The following is a 26,674-nucleotide window of genomic DNA, read 5'->3' on the forward strand; positions in this document are numbered from 1 at the left end:
GAGAAAAGTCTGTAGCAGGCAGATCAGCTCACTGTTCACGATGCTCGAAATATAGGATGAAAATATAAATATTGAATTTGGGTGAGGGCTTATATGAATGCATCTTTAAAAGGAGATCAGTCTTCAGAAAGATTTCTCTTACCTTAGAATAAAGTACGTTAGCTAATTATTAGCGCATTTCAGTATTGTTTACAGCGGTAACCAAGGAAACACTGTATTACTGCTGCTCCATAAGCGCCACCTGCTGTTGAATTTACGTTTTTGTTTCATGCTTTTTTGTGTATGTAGCATAATTGTAAATTACAATTTCACAAAGATAAAGTCAGACTGTTCTGTTTCTGCTTTAAATCCAGAAATTAAATCTAATTAAAACAAAAAAATAACTGCTCATGCAACGTGCGTAGTATCTTTGTTTGGATTGTGATCAAAAAGCAGTGATTCCCAATTTGAAATGGCTATGTATTTTTGTTTATTATAATAATATTAATAATGAGTATCTGCAACCAGTATCAGAATCTGCCAATTTGCTTGTAAAAATAAATAAATAAATAAATCAGAATCTACATTGGCTACGAAAAAAAATACTAAATACAATCTGGGCTGTCTTTTTCTATCAAGTAGATCTTGTCTTTCAAAAAGGTCGAGGTCAGTGATCTTGGGCTTAAAAAGGTTGGTGACCACTGCTTTAAGACAAGTCATTTCACTCGGCGGCCATCTTTGAAACGCCTCTCGGGCATCCTGGGCATCATGCCCTATCTCTTTGAATGGGGAAACATCAAATTCTCCAAAACTGTTCGCCAACCTTACGATTACATTTCATATTTGAAATCACCAATGAAATCTGACAACAGCTGTCTAATAAATGTTTTAACCAAACGCTCGAATCATGACAAAAAACTGTATTTTTTAGGCTGGATCAAGCTAATGCGCATGCGCAGACCTAAATGCGCGTCTCTTCTGTCATGTTTCAGAGGCGCACCTCTGACTGTTTCTACAGAAACCGGTGCTTCTAACGGCTGCTGCAGTGACGCGATGACTTTACCAGTCGGCGATTGGCTCTTATTTAGAAGGCGGGAATTATTCCGCCATATTGCGCGTTACACTTTCTCCCATTCAAAACAATACGAGTGACACATCTTGTGTTATTCTATAGTCTTTGGTATTACTGCCCTCCACAGGTTAAAGTTTGAACTAATTGTTATACTTGCACAAGCATATTGTATATGACAATTTAGTTCAAACTTTGACCTGTGGAGGGCAGTAATACACTTAGCACTGTCTACACTGCCGGAATTCAAATAGAGAAGAAGACAGCTAGTTCAAGATGAGCATTTATGATTAAAACGTATATAATTTTAAAAATTATTTTAGAAAATGACAGATCGTTTCGCTAGATAAGACCCTTATTCCTCGTCTGGTATCGTTTAAAGCCCTTTGAAGCTGCACTGAACCTGTAATTTTGACCTTCAACCGTTTGGTGCCCATTGAAGTCCACTATATGGAGAATAATCCTGGAATGTTTTCATCAAAAACCTTAATTTCTTTTCAACTGAAGAAAGAAAGACATGAACATCTTGGATGACATGGGCGTGAGTAAATTATCAGGAAAATTTAATTTGAAAGTGAACTAATCCTTTAAAAGTTATACTGTGTGAGAAATTGAAACAAGAGGCAAGTCTTTTCATAAAAAGAACTGTGGCAAGTTCTGTAAATATAAAACAAACATAAAAACAAACGAGATGATACATATAAAACATACCATTGTACTAAATTGTAACTATATTTGTGTGCTGTGGTGCTCCAATGAAATGAATTGAACACAATTGCCACTCCAAAATTTTATGTACTTACCTAAAAAAAAAAAATGCATGGTACCTTCTTATTATCATATACTTACCTAAAAAAGCGGAATGAATTAATATAAATATTTCATAATGAAAGGAAAACTGATGAAACATGCTTAGGCTTAGTCAGAGCTGTACTGTGATTGTTATCCCAGCCTTTGGGTTCACAGAAACGAAACCGCGCATAATGAATTTCTCATTCGTCACTGAGGTACTCGCTCACGCGCGCCGCCTCTGACGCAGCAGGGAACAAGAGGATATGACGAACTTACGAGCCCCCACAATCCCCCGCGCAGATCCGCTTTCCCTTCCTTGAGAGTTAAGATGGCGGACCGGCGGCGACGGAGACGGCGCGCCTCTCAGGACAGCGAGGAGGAGGACGAGTCCGCCTCGGGCTCCGAGAGCGGGAGATCCTCCTCGGCCGGCCGGAAGCCTCGCGGAAAAGATCCCGAGCCGGTCGAATCACCAGCGGAGCGCGTCGCCACCAAAAGAGACGATGAGTCGGAGTGTGTGAGTGTGTGGCTGTAAATCTGCTTTTATAATCAGGGCCGATCCGAGTGTGTGCGCTTTATACTGTTTCAAACGGTCTAAACACCTGATATAAATGTAGACGGTTCATGTGATGTTTTTTTTTTTGTCTCCAGCACTTGATGTAGATGTTCAAGTGTGTAACAGGCGCCTGTTCCTAGTTATTTTACAGGAATATACAATCCCTGACTTGTCTGTGCTTTTGCTTAAATGTAATAGTTGGTGTTGACCTCTTTTGACCTTAAAATGACTTGCTTTCCATGATTTGTCCCAGTGGTTCTCCATCCTGGTCCTGGAGGTTCCCTCGACATGCTCATTTTAGATGCGTCCTCTATCTTACACCCCATTAGCTCACTAAACAGGCTCCCTAAAGCTTAAGGAGACCCCTGAGATGTGTAGTACATTGGGGGACCTCCAGGAATAGGGCTGAGAAACGCTTATCTACCTTGATACGTGGACGAAGGTGAATTGGCTCTTGCATGTAATGGCAAATGCATCCGGTTGGCTTAAAGAAGATATCTTACTTAAGATATTTGATAAGCAAATCAAATGACATTTGAGGTTCCTAGATGTTTGACATCTGATCTGTCACTCTGACTGCGCCATTCTGCAAAGAGAAGAGGGAAATCTGCTGACCGAGAAGAGGAAGTTCAGCATTGTTTTTAACTGTATGTTGTGAATTATGAAGTTTCCCTGTCTTGAGCGTTGGTTTCAGATCATTTTCTCATCTTTAAACAAGGCTTATGTTGATTTAAGTGTGCTTTGTTTGATTCTGATCTCTTTCTGTTTAGGAAAGTGAAGATGGTGTTGGTGAAGGTGAGTGTATCTCTTTCACATTTATGTTTTTGCTACTAATGTATGTTTTGACAAGCTCACAAGTTTCAAATTATGCCTGTGGTCCAGTAGGTTCATGAACCGCAGCCATTTTAGTGTGGATATGTTAAATAACTATGAACTGCCACTCTTGATGACTAGTTCTGTAGTCATTTGCTCTCAGACTTGCTGAAATGGCTGACTTCTTTTCTTCAGCAGTGCTATCAGACTATGACAGCGCTGATCTGGAGGAGAATGGATCGCACACAGAGGTAAGTCTCTATGGCAACACTATTTAAGGGGCTTGTTGGGAACTCAGTCAGTGCTGTAAAAGACAATGCAGCGATGAATCGGTACAGATCCAGACTGGTGGCTGGTGTGTGTGGGGTACGAAATGTCTCCATTGCAGGCAGTCGGTTTTCTCGCACAGTTGTTGCGGGAGCACTACCCTTTCTTTGTGGAGAATTTGGATTTGGTCCACTTTCAAATAAAATGTTCCTGATAATTTACTCACCCCCATGTCATCCAAGATGTTCATGTCTTTCTTTCTTCAGTTGAAAAGAAATTAAGGTTTTTGATGAAAACATTCCAGGATTTTTCTCCTTATAGTGGACTTCAATGGTCTCCAGACGGTTGAAGGTCAAAATTACAGTTTCAGTGCAGCTTCAAAGGGCTCCAAACGATACCAGACGAGGAATAAGGGTCTTATCTAGAGAAACCATCTGTCATTTTCTAAAAAAAGTACAACTGTATATGCTTTATAAACACACACTATCGCCTTGCACGTGCTTCCGCCTTCCGTATTCTTCAAAAAGCTTACGCCGTATGTCCTACGCCTTCCCTGTTCTACTTGCGGAAAAAACGGAATAGCCGCTGCATCTGGAGTCCATTGAAGTCCACTGTAAGGAGAATAATCCTGGAATGTTTTCATCAAAATCCTTAATTTCTTTTCAACTAAAGAAGGAAAGACATGTACATCTTTGATGACATGGGGGTAAAATTTTATTTGAAAGTGGACTAATCCTTTAAGAGTGTGATAATTATGGTGGTTTAATTTAAAATGTGAAGCTTGAAATGGACCTGCCTGATTCATGATTTAGAAAGAACTGAGCCTCAGCTGGGGAGATATTTTGTAAGCAATAAATGTGGTTCACTTATCTCTTGTGGCATTATGAGTACTGCCAATGCCGAGCCCCATGCTGTTAGTGCATCTGTAGTCCTCATCTAATTTTAGTAGTATGATGCACAATCCTCACTTTTTGCTACTCTTCCTTTTTATTGCAAGTAGCATTTTGATGATTGCAGGACGTATCATTAGGTAATTTAGGCAAATTAGAGCGCGCTCGGGTTCATTGGCTGTGAGGTTGTGGTGAAATTGGATGGGGTTGTAGATCTCCGCTTGTCGGGTTAGTCTGGGCTGTCTTGGATGCTGATGTTCGTTCCACTTTGTTTGGTGTCCTAGCAACCCTTTCCTATCGTTCAGACCTACGTAAAGCTGGCTTTCATTCTCTGCAGACAAACACTGTCTGCTCATGGTTTCAAAATGCTGGGTTTTGGAGAGATTTCCTTGAAAAATTTATTTTTATTTAGTCTTTTTAAGTTGGGCATGTTTTTGTTTTGTAATAACATACAGTATACTGTGTCTTGTGGTGCAGATAATTTATAGTGAAAATGCATGAGATCAAGAATGCTTTTTAAGTATTTTACTAAATTATGACTTAATTTTCTGAAATAAAAACTGTTGTAATATGCAGTACGTTAGATGTTGTTTTTAGCAATGGTATAATGACCATATATAATTAGTCTCTTTATTAGAATATAACCAGAAAATACAGGAAATTTGTATGCAGTTTTAAAAAACAGAAAAAAGAAAAAAACGACTTCCATAGGCTAAATTGACAAGTATAAAATGTCCTCGCCTTACACTTGATCAATAGCAGGAATCTGGCTCTCTTAAACCTAAATGGGATTGAAAAGGACTGGAAGGCCAAGATAACTTTCATCTGATGAGAAATTTCTCAGATTTTCTTCGAGAAACTGGAAGAAGACCAGGAGGTCACACTAAATAAAGAAGCTATTTTGTTCTCAATTATATTTTTTACGTTTTGTGTACATATTTCCTGTACTTTCTGTTTGTATCATAATAAAGACCAAAAAATTTATATGGATGGTTATTAAAACATTGCTAAAATAACAAAGCTGGTGGTAGGCTTAAACTTTTGCACAGTTCTCCCCTATTCCTGATTTAGTGAAATCAATTGATGCTAATATTTCTCATAAAATACTATTTATATGGTTTAGTTTTATTTTACATTTTCAGTTTTCATTTTAATTTTCTGTGCTTTTGTAATTTGTTTTTACATAGTTCTATATAGATTTTTTTTTTCCTCAGTTTTAGTAATTTTAGTACTTAATTTCACTAAGTCAACATTTCAAATTGAGTTTTTCGCTTTATTTCAGCCTGGTTCAGTTAATGAAAACCATTTTAATTAGTTTTTGTTTTGCTACTGGGAAACGTGTTTTGTATTCATTCTGCTTTAAATATGCTGATATTGTTACTTTTTATTTTAAGGTGTGCTTGTTACTGTGTAAATGCACATTAGTATGGAATATTAATTGACAAATGTGTACTTTAGTGTTAGTTGCTTGTAATTATGTTAGTACATTTAATGTGTAACAAGCACACTGTAAAATAGTGTTACCATATGTTCTTGCAGTTTTATAGCTTTGTGTTTGTAAAAATTGGCTGTACTTGAATGGAAATTGATGTGCTGTGTGAGCAGTTTTGGTTTGTTTCCTGACCTGAGAATATGCTGTTATTTGGTGTTTTGTGTTCCTCTCAGGGAGGAGAGGAAGAGGAGGAAGGAGAGCATTTCAGTGATGACGAGGCCTCCCGCCCTGCTGCAGAACCGAAGCCTGCTGCAGATGCCCCGACAGAGCTTGGTGAAGCAGAGCTTGGTGAAGTGGAGGAGAGAGATGAAGAGGTCAAGGAGGTTAAAACAGATGAGAAGGGGAATCTAGCTGGGGAACGACAGAGTGGGGACGGACAGGTATGGAAGAACAGAATATTGCATATTTTCCTAGGGCTGGGTGGTATATAGGGTTTGTACAATATAAATAAATGATAAAGGATGAGGCAATACCGTTAATGTCGATTATACAGTTGCCTAGTTTATAACGAGTGAATCTGAAAAAAGCAGAGGAAAAAGTGCATAATCCAATATGTCCTAAATATGTGACATGCTTTATATTAAGGGCTTCAAAATATCTTGTAAGATATGTAACACACATAGTTCAATGCAGCTTGCCCTGTCAGATGCTCTTAACAGATACATGTGCTATGTGTTTGAGATGTGGTTTTTGTCAGTGCATAACTTGCATTTCACATGTATATTCTCAATCTGTACATGTCTCCGCTAAACTTTAGGCTTCAGTAAACGAGCTCCGCCATGCTAAACGGACAAAGCGCAATATAATGGGGGCGACGTAATTCTGACTAAAATATAGTTGTTGGATGTTAAATGTGCCATGTGTAGAATTTTAAAGCTATTTTTATGATCGCAGTAACTGTAAAATGACTAGTGTAATGAGGTAATCAAATGTATGCTAATATAATTGAGTGTGATGAGCTCAGATGAGTGACTGTTTGAATGCATTGTATTAGCAAGAACATTTAGTTTGAAAGAAATAATTAAAACGCTCCTTGGACACAGTGCCACCGACTTGACTAAGACGATGCTAAATCACGCTGATATTCTTAATTATAAATAATTTTTAAGCCGAAACTTAATGATTCCTAAATGATTACAGGAGAGCACAGAGGACCCTGAGAATAAATCAGGGAGTAAAGGCCAGAAGCTGGATGATGATGAGGACAGGAAGAATCCAGCATACATCCCCCGAAAAGGCCTTTTCTTTGAGCATGACGTGAGAGGCCAGGCTACAGAGGAGGAGAGGTGAGAGACCAGACGGTTTTTCTTTTCAACTATAAAATCATATTTTAATTAAAGACATTAGTTGAAGATGAGTTTTGAAGTGTTGAAACTGACACGCACTATATGGTTCGTAAATCTCACATAATTCTCTCTTTCTACGCACCCATCTGTCACCAGGCCTAAAGGCAGACACAGGAAGCTGTGGAAGGACGAGGGCCGATGGGAACATGACAAGTTTCGTGAAGAGGAACAGGCACCAAAGTCCCGCGAAGAGCTTATTGCTCTTTACGGTTATGACATCCGCAACGGCACAGGGCCGAGTGACGGACGGTCGTACCGCTCCCGAAAACCCAGGTGAGGTCATGTTTATTTCTTTGCAGTTTGATGTTTGGTAGTATTGGTAAAATATAACCAATATGTTTAGTTGTAGCACTTTTGGGTATGTATGTACATGTACTAGTGATAGAAAAATGTAAAGACAGAAAAAGATGAGGGGACGAACTCCCGTCCAAAAAATCATTATACAGTAATAATTTATTTAAAGACTTGCTTAACTAATTAATTTATTTTGTCAGAGGAAACATCCATTGTTTATTTTATCTTTAGGTTGACACCTGGGCCAGAACAACAGTCCATTCAGTTTGATTAAACAAATGGAAAACAACAAATTATTTAAAAACGAACATATCATATAATACAAAAATAAACATTTTAGACGTGTATTAGATTTATTTTAATTTTTTATTTATTCATTTATTTTACTTATTTATATACTATTATAAATTGTATATACATTATACTTTTATTTATTGCATTAAATTGATCAAAAGTGACTGTAAAGACCTTTACAATGTTAAAGATTTCTATTTCAAATGTCAAAGATGTTCTTTTAAACTTTCTGTTCTGTCTTGAAAAAAATGTACCATGGTCTCCACAAAAATTTTAAGCAGCACAACTGTTTTCAGCATTAATTCATAAAAAGAAATGTTTCTTGAGCATCAAATCAGCATATTAGAATGATTTCTGTAGGATCATTTGACACTGAAGACTGGAGTAATGATGCTGAAAATTCAAATTAATAATCACAGGATTAAATTTTAAATGGATTAATATAAAAATTGAAGTCATTTCAAATTGTAGTAATTTCACATTATTTTTTTTTTTAAGTCATGCATATTTGTTGTATGAATTACCCACTATTATCTCCATGTTTCATGGCAGATATTCTGGTTCACCCAGTCGGGAGCCTAGGCGCCACCGTGACGGAGAGAAGCCTGTACGTACAACATGGCAGGGGCCTCCACCTGGCCACCGCAATGCCCCTCAGTCTGTTACCCTACAGTCAGGACCTCCTCCTGCTCCCCCTGCAGCACCCAAACCCTCTGGGCGACCCTCAACTCAACTTCCACAGCGCAGCTTCCAGGGCAGTCGAGCCTCGTCGGCCCCCCACAGGACAGAAGGTCGAGGGCACCCGAAGCCCAGTCTAGACGGCCCGCCACCTCGAGGTGTGCGGCCACAGTCTGGGGAGGGTGAAAGGGGCCCGAGGCTCAGGGGCCGTGGCTCTCATGCTGTTCATGCTGACCGTAGCCCAGCCGTGGTGGTGGAGGACATCCGCAGCGAGGAAGAAGAGGAAGAGGGTGAGATTCCAACAGCGACGACTACATACACCGCTCACCACTACAAGACGGAGAGAGAACGGGTTCCGTCACCACGAAAGCAAGATCCAGGCCCAGTGATGGAAGGGGGCAGTGCAGCTGGTCAGATGAGAGAATCATCTCCGCCTCAAGAGAGGACGGTGGAGAAGAAGTCGTACTCGCTTGTGCGGAGGGCGACTCGAACGCGAACGTCTGATCTCGGTAAGCAGGCGTCGTTAGATGACTCTTCGCCCGCGGTCCAGCAAACCCCAGCGACAGCAAAGAGCGAGTCGTGGCAAGAGCATAGTGATGCAGGAACACAAGGAGGACTAACGGGGCTCGACCAGGACCTGGCCCGCCTCAGTCTGGCAGGGCAGAATTGGGCCCAGAGCCCACCCTCCTACCTGCAGGCTGAGATGAGAGGTAATATTTACTTTTTGTGTATTTATCAGTGCTTCCCACACATAGGCTTTACTTGGGCAGGCTGCCCAGGTATATTAAAGGGTTAGTTCACCCAAAAATGAAAATTCTGTCATTTATTACTTACCCTCATGCCGTTCCACGCCCGTAAGACCTTTGTTTACCTTCGGAACACAAATTAAGATATTTTAGTTGAAAATCGATGGCTCAGTGAGGCCTGCATAGGGAGCAATGGACACTTCCTCTCTCAAGGTACTCCATAAAGGTACTAAAAACAGTTCATGTGAGTACAGTGGCTCAATATTAATATTATAAAGCGACAATAATATTTTTCTTGCGCCAAAAAAAAAAAAAATAATGACTTGTATAGTGATGGCCGATTTCAAAACACTGCTTCAGGAAGCTTCGGAGCATAAATGAATCAGCATGTCGAATCTGCAGTTCGGAGCGCCAAAGTCGCGTGATTTCAGCAGTTTGGCGGTTTGACACGCGATCCGAATCATGATTCGATACGCTGATTCATAACGCTCCGAAGCTTCATGAAGCAGTTTTACAAAATCTGCCATCACTAAATAAGTCATTATTTTGTTTTTTTGGCACACCAAAACCAAAAAGCATGAGTTTTCTTTTACGGCGACCGTTATTTTAGAACATTATTTTTTAATTCCTTGGCGATGCGTTATGCAGCCACACTATGACAGGTATTGCATTTTAGTTTTTCACAATATTCACAAACTTGACTATATCATGAATTATATGATATATTCTCATTGTCTGAGGGGGCAATGCCCCCTTTTGCCCCCTCGTGGCACCGGGCCTGTGCAGAGACATGGTAGATATTTCACAAAGACGGGGCTTGACAGTGCGGGTCCTTCTGTGTGCGAACTGTAAAATGTGTTTAAGAGCATGTGTACGTGAATAAAGCAAAAACCCTCTGGGTGTGTGTTCCAAGCGATTTGCTAATGAATTCGAGTTGATGAATTATGACAATGTCTGCTTTAATGCTTTTATATAATGTTTTAAACGGTTGTAAGAATGCATTTTTTCCCCCCCTCATCTGAAGGATCTGCCTGCAAAAGTATAGACATTTCAAAATAACAGTCCATGTATTTGGGCTTGTTTATAATTAAGTCTCATGTTAAGGTTTTTTTTTTCTTCTTCTTCTGGGCATTATTGGTATTTTGGTTACAAACAGGGGCGTAGTTTGTGGGGGGGATGGGGGGAGGTAAACCCCCCCCCCCAATATTCAAATCCATCAGTTACAACCCCCCCCAATATCTCAACATGAAAATCACAGTAGATCCATACTAAAATATGTATAATTCATTTATTTTGTAACAATAATTTTGTTTATAATCGAATATGTGTGTTTTGTCATAATAAATTAGTAAAAAAAATACCCCCCCCCCCTCCATTGGACCGATTGGTAACGCCCAACCAATGCGCATCGCACTTTCACCAACACAACGCGAGTGGAGCTCTACTGTTTGAATGAAAGAGAGCGGGTAGCACCAAAAATGAAGAGAATCGCTGCCCAGCCGACTATATTAAACTTCTGTTTAAAGAGGGAAGTTAAAAAGAATAAAGCATGTACTGAGAAGGAGGTATGAAAACATTGTAATAGCTAAGTACACTCCACATATATTTTAGCTACCTAAGCCATTGCAATTTAGCCATACCTATCAGTGTAACTGTAACCAATTAACGTACTAAAACAGCCATCTATTTTGTTACTTCATTTCTCAATAGCGTCTTATCAATGACAAAAATATTCAAATCGGTGTTTGTTTTCTTCCTAAATTAATCTGACTTTTGAACGAATTAGCTGAATGAACGATTTAAGTAGCTCACTCATTAAAACGTCGAATCGCTGCCACCTACTCGCAGTTTCAATATATAACATAATTTATTTCTTTTTAGAATCACTCTATGATGTTAGAATTTGATGAATGGTTATACATAAATTCCATAAAGTTATGATAGATAGATAGATAGATAGATAGATAGATAGATAGATAGATAGATAGATAGATAGATAGATAGATAGATAGATAGATAGATAGATAGATAGATAGATAGATAGATAGAAGAAATAAATTACCCAATAACGCTACATATAAAACAGTTTTTTTTTTTAATTGAAAAAAAAATAAAATAAATAACAGGCAGCATACCAACGCTCAACCCCCCCAATGTTGAAACCAAATCTACGCCCTTGGTTACAAAATAAATTGTATTAAATTTTAGTAAATTATTGTAGTCTCTGGCTGGAGACACACTATATGACAATGCAAGGAGAGCTCTACTATTTAAATGCTGTAATTTTGCATAATTTACAAAGCATAATAGTGCATAATATTAGTATGTAATTTAAATGTAATAGTAGCCTATGTAATTAAAATGAATTTTAATAAATAAAAACATTGTTAAATCACCTATTATTTGTTGTTTGTCACATGATGTAGTAGACTATTTTTGGCCATGGGTAATGGGAGGATTTTCCACCCGGCCACCACCGCAAGTATATATCGAATCTGTGGGAAGCACTTTTTGTTTTACAACCATTTTACAAACAGTGGTTTTACATTTTCTCCATTTTTGTCCCCAACAGGCATCCGTAGTTCCATGCACATAGGAGGCCCTCCACAGTATGGAAATATGGAGGATATGGTGAGTCAGCTGCTCGATTAATAATTACCAAGACTTCATAGATTAAACAAAATTTATTTTCATGATTCATTTACAATTCTATTGTATTTTCTAATTGCATATTATAGATCTAATTGTGAACAATTTATGTACCATATTTATTTATTTATTTTTTATATATAATGTACTGTGACTTGCATTCCAAAGCGACTTTTATAATGCAATTAATGTCAAGTATGCAAAATATGTGCAAAGTGCTCACATTTGGATTTGTTTCACTGCAAATGAAATTAAATTTAAAGGATTTGTTGTGAAATGAGGGGAACTCAAATACATAGTGTTTATAATGTTTGTAAATGCTTCATGTTACCCAACCTCTGCAAGCTCATGTTCATCTGTGTCCATTTGAGTGCAACGCCTACATCTCAAAATCCAGAACTGAAGTTCACATTCTGCATTTATCCTTTTTTTAAATTTCTGTTGCACTCGAATGGAATCCTCATAGTATGGAAGAAAAGATCCGTCTCTACTACCTCTTAGATGTTTCTCAGTAAAGGCCAATTTGGAAAATGTTTAGCAAATTACTGACCAAGGCACAAGTACATAAATTATTTGCACCTTGCTTCAACACAGGACCTAATTATAGAGTACAATTAAAGAATAAAAATTGCTTTGATGCAGGCTGAATGCACATTTTGCATGTGGTGTGAATGAGTCTATAGGGATTCATTATAATAATATTTCTTATTTTTATATTCTAAAACCAGGCAGTAATTGGAGGGATAAATTACAGCCTCGTATTTCATCAGTTATTTCTTGTTATCAGAGTGTTGGTGGTGGCCGAGCTAAGCGGTATTCATCACAGCGCCAGAGGCCAGTTCCTGAGCCTGCGCCCATGCACATAGGAGTCATGGAGGGCCATTATTATGAACCCAGTGAGTGCAGTACTCATTTTGGCCTGTAGAGGGCAGTTCTAAATTAAATGTGTTATGTGTGTGTCCTAAATTTACCTACTGAATATAGTAATATTTATTCACTTATTTTTATGGTGATCGTACATGCAAGATAAAGACTATCATTTCTCCATGCAGTGTCTTTCCAGGGACCAATCTACACGCATGGGGACAGTCCAGCAGCGCTGCCCCCTCAAGGCATGCTTGTTCAACCTGAGATGCACCTGCCACACCCCACCCACCCTGGTCACCCAGGTGAGATATGTGAACATCTGTTTAAAATTGGCTCTTTGCTAAATGCACGTCATTGACCTTACTGGGAACGATTCGTCCATGGATATTACTAGATTTATATATTTTATTTATTTATTTATTTATTTATTTATTTATTTATTTATTTATTTATTTATTTATTTATTTATTTATTTATTTATTATTTCAGTTTAAGTTTTATTTAAAATGTCATTATTTAAATCTTGAAATGACTGATTTATCTCTGATGACATATGCAGGACTTTGCCAATCATTTTGTCAGCTTAAACCCTGCCCCTTTCTGACAATCGACAGCAAGCTCACATTCAGATCTGCCTTCATCCATACAACCAATGGATAGATTCGATTTTTTTTCATTTATGTATGGTTCCTAATTTGTGTTGATTTTAATGCCCCAAAAGGAAGTTTTGATGTAATTTCAAAATTAACGTTTCAAATATTTTCTGCCTTTCAGGCTTGCATCCACACCAGTCGGGAGGGCCAATGCCCAATCCGGCTCTTTACGCCGCTCCACCCGTTTCTTTGTCACCTGGGCAACCGCCTCCACAGCAGCTGCTACCCCCACCCTTCTACCCTCCACCAGGCGTCATGACGTTTGGGAACACCAACTACCCATACCCAGCCGGAGCTACGCTACCTCCAATGTACCCCAACCCCCAGGTGAGCCTGTTTGACTGTAAATAGGTGTTACTTGCATCCTGTGATCAGTGCTGGGTGGATTACTTGCAAAATGTAATCCAGTACTGAATGCAAATTACATGATGACAATTGTAGTTAATGTAATCTATTACACATTTTAGGTAATATAATCGGACTACTTTTGGATTGATTTTTAATTACTTTCGACCTAATTTGTCACAGATTTGAACAGGATAATCTTGTACCATTATTAATATAAAAATACAAAGAGACAATTTATTATAAATTATAAACAACCAAAATAAAACACTTTACTAAAATACTAAAACTATAAAATATTTATAATTGTTTATGCTGTCTGGCTTCACAATTGTGTAATTATTGGTGTCTGACTAGAGGCAATCTCTGTGTGCAATTTCAAATTTATTTAAATTTAATTTACTGCTATTTTGTGATTATGAAACAATCAATAAAAATTAATTGTCTGATTTTGATCATTTTAAAATGTAGTCCATTTTACAAGTATTTAATTTTTGTAATCTGGTTATGTAACCCAGTTTACTTATCAGTCACTACCCAGCACTGATGTGACACTCCAGTATTAAGTATCTCAGGATTTTTGTGCTTCTCTGTATGCTTGACTTCCTCCTGTGGATCCCTCTCCAGGCACAGTCACAGGTCTACGGTGGTGTGACGTACTACGACACGGTACAGCAGCAAGCTCAACCCAAACGCTCCCCGCCCCGACGTTCCTCTCATCCCGTTACAGTCAGACCTCCCCCTCCTGAGGTAACCGCACATTACATCAGTCATTACGTTCAGCCAGGAAAGATCAATCAGGTGTTTTGAAATGTTATTTCTAATGGAGATGCACGAAATATTAGTACCATATTGGTTACCTGCTGATATTATAGTTTGTTCAGTATTGGATCATTTTAATTATGCTTGTTCATTTACTCTTAGATAACCCTTTAAGGGAGTGTTAGATGATGGTAATTTCACTCAAAAAATTGTCATCATTTACTCACCCTCATGTTGTTCCAAACCTGTATGAGTTGCTTCTGTTGAACACAAAAGATATTTTAAAGAATGTTAGTAACCAGACAGTTGATGGTAGCCATTGACTTTCGTAGTATTTTTTTTTTTCCTACTATGGAAGTCAATCGTTGCTGGTTACCAACATTCTTCAAAAGAGTTTGGTTCCAAAGCATGATAAATGCCATTTAAAAAAAAATAAATAAAAAAAAATTGAGTTCTTGCCAAAATCTGCCATCTGGTCTGTATTGAAAAAACAGTTTTTAATTTTACAAAAAAATGCGATATCCGCCGTGTTATTCTGTCATGTTTTCTCCTTATCTTTCCAAACCGTGACAAACGCCAGTCTCCCTTCTCTGCAGAATGCGATACATCTGCTCAACCAATCACTGCACGCCATTCCACGCACTGTAAACAGTAATGGCAGCGCTTTGAATACATTCAGCATCCTAGTTTTCCTTATCTACTTTGTGGTCAGCAAAAACAGAAAAAATAATCTTTTTGAAGGCATTGATGAACATGTGGTGGTTTCTGCGGTGGGAAAGAAACATAAGCCATCGAAATGTAATCATTTATGTGAGGAGATTAAAAAGTTGAAGCACTCAGGAAAAGAAAAAATGCAGACTGTTGCTTGTTCTCACACTACAGAATCAAACTTCTGTCACGGTCCCCAAAACTTAATCATGAACAGTTTTTAAAAGCCGTTTTACCAAGAATGATTAATTCTCGAATCTGGAATTGCTAGCTTTGATTCTAAACATCTGATAGAAAAAAGAAAAAAAACCAACATAACATGATTGCTAAAATCTGCACTGTCAGACAAGGATTTATCAGCTATATTTTACTTTGTCGCACCAGTATAGCGATGCCCCTGGGTAAATGCAGTTAATTCCAATGTACTCAGAAAAACATGTTTTATTTTAACTGTGTGGTGGCACCAGATACTCTTTAATCGGAAATGACAAACAGAGACATAATTAATTTATAGCATTAACAAGATGACTTGTTGAATTCATTTTGGGAGTGATGACTAAATGTATTTTTTAGTCCAGTCCCTGTATATAAGATTAGTAATTTAAGTTCAAAGGCTGTCATATATGTGGATCAACTTGTGTATTTTGAGCAGTTTCAATATGAAAAATAACTTTTATATTGATTCAATGGATTTATTGCATTTTGGGGGGAAAATCTGGAATTTAATTTTTAATGTTATTATAACCTAAAGATGCTATGTGAAAGTTTAAAACAGAAAATAGTGGTTTTCATCTTGCCTCTTTCTTGGTAAAGAAAACACATTTTTTACTTAAATGAATCAAAATGGATTTATAGCGTTTTGGAACCAAACTCTTCATATCTTCTTTTGTATTCAACAGAAGACAACCTCATACAGGTTTGGAACCACTTGAGTGTAAGTAATGACAATTTTAATTTTTGGGTAAAATATACTGATCTTTAAAAACACTAACAACTTAACACTGTAAAATGTAAATTTCTAAATGAAAATACATTTTTCATACTGTACATTATGTAATCTTGTGATGTCCAAATTCACTTGTGGTATTTAAAAATTTATTTGAGTTTAGGGTTTATTTATAATTTGTTTTGGAAAAATAGTATGTAATTTTATTAATGGCCATTTCAGTTTTCTGCCTTAACATGAAATAATTATCACTTTAACGTATTAGCCAATATCTTTTAATAAATAGTTGACAGTATATTTCTGGATGCTTTTCAACTAAAGAAAAAAAGCAAACATCAAGATGACGTCAAGATGAAGTCAGTACCCATAGCCTTGTGGGCAGCACCAAAGACTATACAATAACACAAGATGTGTCACTCGTATTGTTTTGAATGGGAGAAAGTGCAACGCGTAATATGGCGAATTAAGTCCCGCCTTCTAAATAAGAGCCAGTCGCCGATTGGTAAAGTCATCGCATCACTGCAGCGGCCGTTAGAGGCTCTGTTTCCTATAGAAAGTCAGACAGTCAGAGGAGCTGCACTTGGATGCTCGAGTCATTTCAAAGATGGCCGCTGAGTGAAATAACTTGTCTTAAAGGTGCTCTATGTAAGAATGACAGCTAGTGGTTAAAATGGGTACTGCAGTCCAATTCAAAATATTGCTTGCCCCGCCCCCCCCTCCTCAGACTCGACGCTCTCGCGGGTTGCCAGTTTGAAGACGCAACGGGAGCGAGCTCAATTGACATCGGAAGGCGAGGAGACTTGCACACTGTAAGATAATTAGTTGATTTATTGATTTATGATGAGTTGATATCGTGTTTTAATATGCTTCCGTTCATAGATATTTTTAGATAGATGCTGAGGCTTTTTAGGTCGGGTAGAATCTGTGATTTCTGACCCAGTTTGTTCGCTGGCTTCCATGGCTGCAATTCGCTGCATGTGTTTTCCGCAGACTGGCAACCCAGAGTGGCGCAATACTATTGGGTAAATTGGCAACATGTGGTCTTGCACCGAAACAAAAACAGAAATTCTGACACTGAACGCACATTTCAAAGTAAAAATGCAGAGGCCGCGCTCACCGGGACCTCGTGTTCTCACTGTGAGAACATGCGTCTTGCCGCTCGCGCCCTCCCGTCATCTTCCTCCCGCGAGCTGGCTAGGAAGAGACGCGGGGCAGAGCGGCCCAGCGCACGGAGTTAGATGACGTCACGCCGGCTTCCCCGCGTGCCTCACCCTCACCCCCGAGAGAGCAGTCCCCCGTCCTGTTCTCCCGCCCTGAGCTGCGTCCCTCGGCAGATGCGAGCGACCTCATCTCTTTTGGCGGTTCTGAGGACGAGCTGCTTGATGACGTCATGTCTCCCGCGGCCTCTGAATCCGAAGGTTGGGCCGGTGATTCTGACCCCGCCCGCCCTCTCTCGCTGGAGCCCATTGACTGCAAGCCGTGTATGGATGCCGAGCTCTTCCGCATCCTTTCAAAAGCAGTAGAGGTTTTGGACCTCGAATGGGCTCCGCCAGAGGAGCCATCACGGAGCAGGCTTGATGAGTGGTTCCTGCCGGGTTCCCGCCAGGCCCCTCGTCAACGCGCCGTGCCGTTTTTCCCAGAGGTTCACAACGAGCTGACGAAGTCGTGGCGCGCCCCGTATTCTGCCCGCCTATGTACTACGAATTATTCAGCTCTCACCTCTGTGGATGGCTCTGAAGAGAAGGGTTACAAGCATCTACCGCCCCTGGACGAAGCGGTGGCGGCTCACCTCTGTGCCCCCACGGCTGTGGGTTGGAACATTAAGAGGGCCCTTCCATCCAAGCCCTGCGGGACCACTTCTGCCCTGGCTGGCAGAGCATATACGTCCGCGGGCCAGGCTGCCTCAGCGCTGCACGCCATGGCTATTCTCCAAGTGTTTCAAGCGAAGCTCCTCCGTTCTCTGGATGAGTCTGGCGTCGATGCACCTGCCTTCCGTGATGTCCGCAGCGCCACTGACTTAGCCCTGCGTGCCACAAAAGCCACAGCTCAGGCTATTGGACGATCCATGGCCAGCCTGGTCGTGCTTGAGCGCCATTTGTGGCTCAACCTGACCGAGATTAAGGAGATGGACAAGACGGCCTTTTTGGATGCCCCGGTCTCTCCTTCTGGTCTCTTCGGGCCAGCAGTAGAGGGCTGCAGCACAAGAGTCGTCTTTTGACACTTCCTGCCTAAATGCCCTAGCTCCACGTCTGCTTCCAGCCGCCCCAAGTCTGCGCCGGCTCAGCAGAACAAACCTGCCCCCTCTACCTCTCAGGCAGCACCACTCAAGGAGCAGCGCCATTGTAAGCGCTCCTCCTTCCCGAGGCAATGTCAAGGACCCCGGCCTAAGATTACGCTGGACCCGACGCCTCCTAAGCCCTCCTGATATTTCAGGAAGGAAGAGGATGGGGCAAAGTCTCGCCACAGCCGGACCCCCCCAAAAGCTCTTTCGTTCCACTCCCCCTCCGCCTCGTTCAGCTCCGGGTGTAGGAGATATGTTCAGTGTTGTGCTAACTGGGCCCAGTGCTGCGTCCATGCAAAACGCTATTCTTATGGCGAACACTATGAATATTCTACCTTCTCTAAGAAAGAGCGAAGTTCCTCTTCCACTCTCTCCGGTGCACCCGATACCATTCAGCCCCTTGTCACGCGGGCCGAGGCCTGGCGGGCCATCCCCGGAGTGTCAAGCTGGGTTCTGGGAACCATAAGTCGAGGTTACTCGCTTCAGTTCGCCCGAAGGCCCCCGCGCTTCAGCGGGGTGCTTCAGACTTCAGTCAACACGGACGACGTTCATGTCCTCTGAGCCGAAGTCATGTCTCTTCTGAGGAAAGGAGCTATAGAAATAGTCTCCCCCTCAGAGAGCAATTCGGGGTTCTACAGCTGTTATTTTCTAGTTCCCAAAAAAGATGGCGGTCTCAGACCCATCTTAGATCTCAGGCTCTTGAACCTCTCCCTCATGAGACGGAAGTTCAAGATGCTAACGCTGAAGCAGATCCTCGCGCAGGTTTGCCCCGGGGACTGGTTCTGCTCGCTGGACCTGAAGGATGCATACTTTCACATCCAGATAGCCCCCCATCACAGGCGATCCTTGAGATTCGCGTTCAAGGGTGTGGCTTACCAATATATAGTCCTTCCATTCGGACTGTTCCTAGCTCCTCGCACTTTTACCAAGTGCATGAACGCGGCGCTTTCGGACTTCGGACTTTCCCCACTGAGACAGATGGGAATCCGGGTTCTCAATTACCTCGACGACTGGCTCATCCTAGCCCAGTCATGAGCCGAGCTGGAGCATCACAGATCCGTGTTACTCAGCCACTTGGAGTGCCTGGGTCTCAGGGTCAACTTTGCCAAGAGCTCACTGCTCCCCAACCAGCGTATAACGTTCCTGGGTGCAGTTTTCAACTCAGTCCGTATGACGGCTGTAGTATCTCCAGACTGCGCTCTGGCCATTCAGCAGCTCGCGGCATCGGTCAGGAACAGAGCCTATTTTCCTCTGAAGTTTTTCCAGAGGATGCTAGGGCTGATGGCTTCCGCCTCCCCGGTTCTGCAGCTCGGCCTTCTTCGGATTAGGCCTCTGCAGTACTGGTTGAAGTTCCGGGTCCCTCCTCACGGCCGCCTGCGTCTCAGGGTCAATCAGGCCTGTTTGGCAGCTCTGAAACCCTGGATGAACCCTGTACCCCTACAGGCGGTGTCCAGAAGGACGGTGCTCTCAACGGATGCGTCCAACACAGGTTGGGGCGCTCTTTGCGAGGGCAGACCGGCCTTCGGCTCGTGGTCTCACGAGGAATGCCATCTGCACATCAACTGCCTCGAGATGTTGGCAGTGATTCGAGCCCTTCATGCATTCCAGGCACACCTGACAGGGCGCCACGTCTTAGTCCAGTCGGACAGCATGACAGTGGTGTCATACATAAATCACCAGGGCGGTCTTTCATCCGGCCGCTTATACGCTCTGGCGAAGCGTCTTCTGGAATGGGCATCACCGAGGTTTCAGTCGCTCAGGGCGACTCACATACCCGGGAGAACAAACTTAGGAGCAGACATGCTATCTCGGAGCAATGTCCCCTCAGACGAGTGGATGCGCCACTCCCAGACGGTTCTCATGATCTGGGAGTTCTTCGGGAAGGCAGAGGTAGACCTCTTCGCTTCAGAAGGCAACTCTCACTGCCCAATTTATTTCTCGGAGGAAGATGCGCTGGCCCATGTCTGGCCCAGCACCCTCCTTTACGCTTTTCCCCCGATCGCTCTGATCCCACAGGTCATCAGACGAATCAGGGAAGACAAGCACAGAGTCCTCCTAGTGGCCCCGCTCTGGAGGAGCCAAGTTTGGTCCTCAGAGCTGTTCAGGCTTTCCACAAAAGCTCCGTTGGTGATCCCCCAGAGAACGGGACCTCCTCTCTCAGGCGAACAGGACGATTTGGCATCCCCAGCCAGAACTCTGGGCTCTGCACCTCTGGTCCCTCGACGGGAGCCTGCCAACCTCCCCGGGGACGTGCTGAATACCATTTCTCAGGCGAGAGCTCAGTCCACAAGACGCCTCTACGCCCAGAAATGGTCGGTCTTTGTTGACTGGTGTTCTACACGCAACATAGACGCAGTGGAGTGTGACGTATCCCCGATACGGTCTTTTCTCCAGGAGCGTTTGAATCTGGGTCGCACCCCTTCAACGCTCAAAGTTTACGTAGCAGCCATTGCAGCGTTTCACGCTCCTATCGCTGGCCAGTCAGTGGGACGAAACAACCTCGTGGTGCGTTTCTTGAGAGGTTCTAGGTGATTAAATCCTCCTCGACCTCTCTTTGGTCCTCAGAGCTCTTAAAGGGCCTCCCTTTGAGCCACTGCGTTCAGCTGACCTCAGGCCCCTGACGCTCAAAACCGCTCTGCTACTTGCATTAGCATCAGTTAAGCGAGTTGGTGACTTGCAGGCCCTCTCCGTGAGCCCTGCATGCCTTGAGTTTGGGCCCAACAACTCCAAAGTCGTTTTGAAACCTAGGCATGGCTACGTCGCTAAGGTGCTCTCGACTCCATTCAGAGCACAGGTTATTTCCCTCTCAGCGCTTCCTCCCTCGTCGGACGAGTGAGAATTGGAACTACTCTGCCCTGTCAGGGCATTAAGGACCTACGTTGATCGATCACAGCCTTTTCGGCAATCTGATCAGCTCTTTATCTGCTTTGGTGGCCGCACCAAGGGGTCTTCGGTCTCAAAGCAACGTCTTTCGCGTTGGATAGTCGACGCTATTGCTCTTTGTTACACCTCTATGGGCCTCGACTGCCCCATAGGAGTTAGAGCTCACTCTACTAGAGGAATGGCTTCCTCTTGGGCCTGGTCTAGTGGAGTTTCGATTAAAGACATCTGTGAGGCGGCCGGCTGGTCCTCGCCGTCTACTTTTGTTAGATTTTATCATTTGGACGTTCCGACCTTACAAGCTCGGGTCCTCTCGGTATGATCCAGCGGCCTCTATCGAGCTCCGCTTCATGCCACTCTGGGAGTTAACTCCCTTTTTGTAGTGTAACGAGGGTTCGACGGCTCCGGCCTTCTCACTTGTCTTCTGGTTCCCTCACGGTGCCCAAGACAAGTCCAGTCGTTCCCTGCCGTGGCACGGTGCGGTTGAATTCGTTCCCCATACGCAGTACGAGTGAAGTATCGAAAGGGAACGTACTCTGTTACTAACGTAACCTCGGTTCCCTGAGATACGGAACGAGTACTGCGTTACTTGCCGTGCCACGAGGCTGCGGCTTCAGTGTCGTCGCTTCAGTCGAATGACCTGAAATCCTATGGCGAAACGCCCGCTTATATAGCCCTAAACCCTGCCCATTTCGGCGGGAATATTCGCGCGCTCTGTCGCCATAGGTCGCGCAGCTATGCTGCGCTGTCATTGGTTCAACAACTTGTCTATGAGTGAACCAATGACGATGCAGTTACACTGCGTTATTGAAAAAGGCTTCAGTAACGGGGAAAAAGGAGACCTTTCCCCATACGCAGTACTCGTTCCGTATCTCAGGGAACCGAGGTTACGTTAGTAACAGAGTACGTTTCCTCTTCTTCACATCTGCGACAAAACAGTTGATTATTTATGAACGAAAGCTCACAGAAACGTGAAAATGGTCTCATTTGAAAGAAAATATCCTAAGCTAAAAGATGATATATTGTGACTGATTGAAGCAGCCCTTATACCTGTCCCCCATGCCAACGGCGCGCCTGACCCTTTCTATCAAAATGGTCAGTACTTTTCGCTCGCTTCATTTTGTTTGTTGCTTAGCGAAATATGTCTGGCACGTGTGAAACGCCCCGCGAGTTAACAAATATGTGTATGTAGCATTTCTTTAACCATGCAGCAAACGGCAAACAAAAACAAAAAAAAACGTTTAACTGATAGTATTAATCGGTTAAAATTCTTACTTTCGGTTAATGGTTAAACGGTCAATGTGAGCATCCCTAATAAAAAGAAATACATGTAATAACAAAAAATTTTATTTTTATAATGACATGCAATGGCCAAATGCTAAGAAAGGGTTACATATTGAAGAAATGACTAATCTGTTGACTTTTATTAATAATAATAATAATAATAATAATAATAATAATAATAATAAGTGTGATAGATAGGGTTGCCAGTTTACATTACATTTCTGTAGAGTAAAGTATTATATTAACAGCTGATTTTGTGCTTTGACCTTGTTCCATCAGGACCAGAGCAGAAAGCCCGCTGAGGAAATTCGCTCCTAGCTGCCAGAGGGCGAGGGGCCCACGTGTCAGGACCAGCACCGCTTTTGTATAAATTGAATTCACCATTTAGGTTTTAACTTTTTTTTTTGTTGTTGTTTTTTTTTTTGTTTTTTTTCGCCTAGCTTAGTTTCACTGTCTTCATCCAAGGTTCTGTTTGCAGGTTTTCCTTCCTTTTGTACTTCCATTCATAACCGGAAAAGTGTTTTACCGTTGTTCTGCTATTCGTCTAGGGATAAAGTATGCAGTCTTAAACAGTGAGACACTTTTTTTTTTTTTTTTTTTTCATGAACTCCTGTGTCCCTGATGTCTCTGCTGACAGACTAACTGAAATTGTACGAGGCGGCTGGATTTTTGAATTTGAGTGTTTTAGTTGATTTTCTTCCTTTTAAATCGCCTTTTTCTCTGTTTTGCAAAAGTTTTTATTGAAAAGGAGAAAAGCACTACGACAAACTCGAGTATGTGAAAAGATGGACCCACATTTTTAAATCTGAAGCAGCGGTTAAAATGTAGTATGAAATCAGCCAGCAGACATCTGTCGTACACCTTCAATTGCACAAATTAAAGCCCTTTTCGCATGTTTGTCAGTTTAAGGCCGCTGTATCGCTCTGACTGCTTAACCTGCCGTGATGGTGCTAGTCCCGCTTCAAACTGGGACTCAACCCCTCAAACCTCCTCTTTCTCCGTCTGTCTGGCTGTCCCTTGTATCTTTAACATTGTACTGTTAAATTCAATACTGTAATTCTATTAAAGCGAACCGTTAACCTTGCCAGATACTGACCTACTTGACAGTGGAACTCGCTTGATTAGCTTTCTGTTGTAAGTGTACATATTAAAGTATATTGAAGCCAGTGGTTTAACGAATAATACTAAGAACTAGTCATTTATGAAATGCTGTCAATATGAACAAAGCAAGCAGGGAAACCTAGCCAAGCCTCTTTCACTTTGAATTTAATTTTTAAAATTAATTAGCATTTTCTTTTTATAAATAGTTTTGGTTGCAATTGTTTTCTTTGAGGCACACTGTACAGGCATGCATGGTTTTATAGATATATTTCTTTGTGAAAGCAATTCTAGATGGCAACTTTGGCTGTGAGCTGTTATTCTTTGCCCCACTGTGGGAGTGCTATGGATGCATCTTTTTAAATCCTTCCCTTTATGATTGTTTCCCCAAGAAAAACCTAACAGTATAACTGAGATGTCGTCGTTCCCAGCGTTGTTTAGACATGGCTCATAAAGACTATTAGAAGATGTTGTATTCCGTTCTATGCCTTAAAGAGTTCATTGGTTTGACATATCTGTTTTTGTTTGATTAGACCTGACAACACTGTGAGGGCTTGTATGTTTCATAGATGTTTGAATAATAAGTGTTTCATTTTTGCGATTTTTGTTTTGTGGAGCAATGTCAGGAGATGAAATTAAACAAGAACTGAATATAACATTCGACTTGTCCTTGCTTTGGTTTGTAAACGGGGATGCTCAATATATTGCATAACATATTGGCTTTTTTTTTTTAAAGGATTTAATTTAGAAGCGTCTGAAATTGTATATGTAATTACACAGTAAAATCTCCAGAGTTAAATCAACTCTGCTCAGAGTACATATGGTCCCTTTCTAAATAGTGTTAAAATAACACTAAAGCAGAGTTAATGAGATAATTGTTGATTGTGCATTAGTGATGAACACTTGCTGCTAACAAGCAGAATCACTGAAGAAAAGAGGAACACAAGAACTACAACTGACTTCAGTCACAGCCTTATTAAATGCTTAATTATCTCATGAACTTTAACTCTGGTTGAGTGTTACTTTAACACTATTTAGAGAGGGACCATATGTACTCTGAACAGAGTTGATTTAACTCTGGGGATTTTACAGTGATATGCATGCATATTTCTTTTAATAATCCTCACCATTAGATGTAATCTTTAGCAACTCCTTAAATATAATTTTATAATGTAGGCTATATTACAATGCTGTGATACCTGAATTTACTTGCAGCATTTGAAACCATTAGAAACCAATCATTTTTAAATATTACAGGTTAATTTATTTTCCTCTTATTTATTTTTATTTATTTGGACAATCATTTTACAGTTTTAATATCCCCACATGACAAAAAACTATAGTAATTTATAGCAAATATTAAAGTGTTTTTGAACCATACTACAGTAAAGTACTTGAATGAATTTGTTGCAGTAAATCTATAGTTGCTGTGGTAATATAACAACTATAGTAATATAAACAAACTACTTTGCCCAATACTGTACTAAGATTTCTACAACTATAGGGTATATTATACTACAATGAATACACTACAGTTTACTGTAGTAAAAACTAAACTACAGTATTTATTGCAGTTGATCAGTTCACTATAGTTAATACTGCAGTATGCCTTAAAGTGATGTAAATGCAGTATACAATTTACTATAGTAGTTTCAAAAACACTAGTATTTACTATAAATTACCATAGTATTTTTTTTCTTTTTTTTAGGGGGGGTTTGTCTGTCAATGTACATAGTTTTACTTTTTTGTAGTTGCTGCTTTTTATGCTGCTTCTTTTGTTCATCTCTCCCATCTGATAAATCTCTCCATTAATGTTGAAAGCCATGAAATATGAGCACTATAATTAGTGATAAACCCGTTCTAGTTTGTAAACACAGAATGGTCGACGCTGCGTTTGTCTGCGTTGCCGCCTGTGGTTGTGTGCTAAACTCTGACTTTGCCAAAAGCGAAGCGTCGCCTTCTGCCGCATCCAACCCTGCCAAGAGGGAGTGAGCGATGCGGCGGAACGCGCCGCTGCTGCCGCTTGAACTCTTTTATAGCAGCGCGCCTCACAAATACACCTCAGCCAGAGTCGGACCGTAATTTAGAAACTGTTTAGGATAATTTGACTTTTTGCTTTGGATTTATTGTCCTTAACGAGGCATTGCTGCGTTTGCAGCTGTTATTTAGAGAAATGCAAAATAAAACTTTTGTTTTCCACAGGCAGTTATTTTTTCGAAATCAGACTGTTTGTTCACCAGTAAACATACATAGACTGGTTTTAAAAATAGACGAGAAAGACTTAATTATAGATCATTTCAGCAGTAGAATGTGAAACCAAACCAACAGATTTTTTTTTAAAGGGAAAAATGGGGTCAGGTTTTACAGTGTTGTCGTTGTCAGTGCCTCAGAATGTCCACTAGGGGGAAGTAATGCCTTTATTCTTCAGTGCTGCACTGTCGCACTTCTCACACACACACACACACACACACACACACACACACACAAAACAGTCTTCATAACAACAGTAAATACTGCAGTAGCTGGATGGTTGGGGGATTTTCCCCCTCTCAAGCCTCTATTTTAATATTCGGCTATACATATATATATATATATATACATATATATATTTTTTTTTAGTAATTTTGTAGAATATTTTAATACAAATGTACTCAGATATGAGTTGTAATTAAGGTGGCCTAGTAAATTTTGAACTGTCAATCAGTGTATCTATTTTGAATAATGAGAATTTTTAATAGTTTTAAAGCTAAAATCAACTGAAATCAAAAAAAGTTGAAATGCTATAGTCACTAAAACTGAATTAAGCTAAATAGAAATATTTAAATAAAAATATATATATATGACAAAAGCAAAAATAAAGTGATATATAAATAAAAATAAAAGCCAGTTCAAAATATTAAAGGGTTAGTAATAAGAGTTACTAATAATAATAGTTGCATCCGAAACGACGCACTATACACTATGTACTTATGCACTATGCACTCATCC

At 40.8% G+C, this 26,674-nt stretch overlaps 1 protein-coding gene across 2 annotated transcripts; it reads left to right on the plus strand.

Moving 5' to 3' along the window:
* Nucleotides 1–2,139: 2,139 nt before the first annotated feature.
* Nucleotides 2,140–24,330, plus strand: casc3 (casc3 exon junction complex subunit). 2 transcript variants are annotated; one of them, XM_067381628.1, is made up of 14 exons: nucleotides 2,140–2,354; nucleotides 3,164–3,188; nucleotides 3,402–3,457; nucleotides 6,029–6,235; nucleotides 6,996–7,141; nucleotides 7,298–7,474; nucleotides 8,342–9,177; nucleotides 11,786–11,844; nucleotides 12,650–12,758; nucleotides 12,915–13,031; nucleotides 13,504–13,709; nucleotides 14,355–14,477; nucleotides 16,097–16,131; nucleotides 22,868–24,330. In XM_067381628.1, exons 1-13 carry the CDS (start codon nucleotides 2,169–2,171, stop codon nucleotides 16,127–16,129), a joined length of 2,280 nt encoding a protein of 759 aa, XP_067237729.1. In that variant the 5' UTR covers nucleotides 2,140–2,168; the 3' UTR covers nucleotides 16,130–16,131; nucleotides 22,868–24,330. The 2 variants fall into 2 exon arrangements, with proteins under 2 accessions (XP_067237729.1, XP_067237728.1); XM_067381627.1 differs by lacking the exon at nucleotides 16,097–16,131.
* The last annotated feature ends 2,344 nt before the right edge of the window (nucleotides 24,331–26,674 follow it).

The sequence above is a fragment of the Chanodichthys erythropterus genome, chromosome 3 (assembly GCF_024489055.1).
Source record: "Chanodichthys erythropterus isolate Z2021 chromosome 3, ASM2448905v1, whole genome shotgun sequence".
Taxonomy (NCBI): Eukaryota; Metazoa; Chordata; class Actinopteri; order Cypriniformes; family Xenocyprididae; genus Chanodichthys; species Chanodichthys erythropterus.

Coding starts and splice junctions, on each gene's coding strand:
- casc3 (XM_067381627.1), top strand. CDS start 2,169: ATGGCGGACCGGCGGCGACGGAGACGGCGCGCCTCTCAGGACAGCGAG. Junction 3,458..6,028: donor AGAATGGATCGCACACAGAG/GTAAGTCTCTAT, acceptor TGTTCCTCTCAG/GGAGGAGAGGAAGAGGAGGA. Junction 13,032..13,503: donor CACCCACCCTGGTCACCCAG/GTGAGATATGTG, acceptor TCTGCCTTTCAG/GCTTGCATCCACACCAGTCG.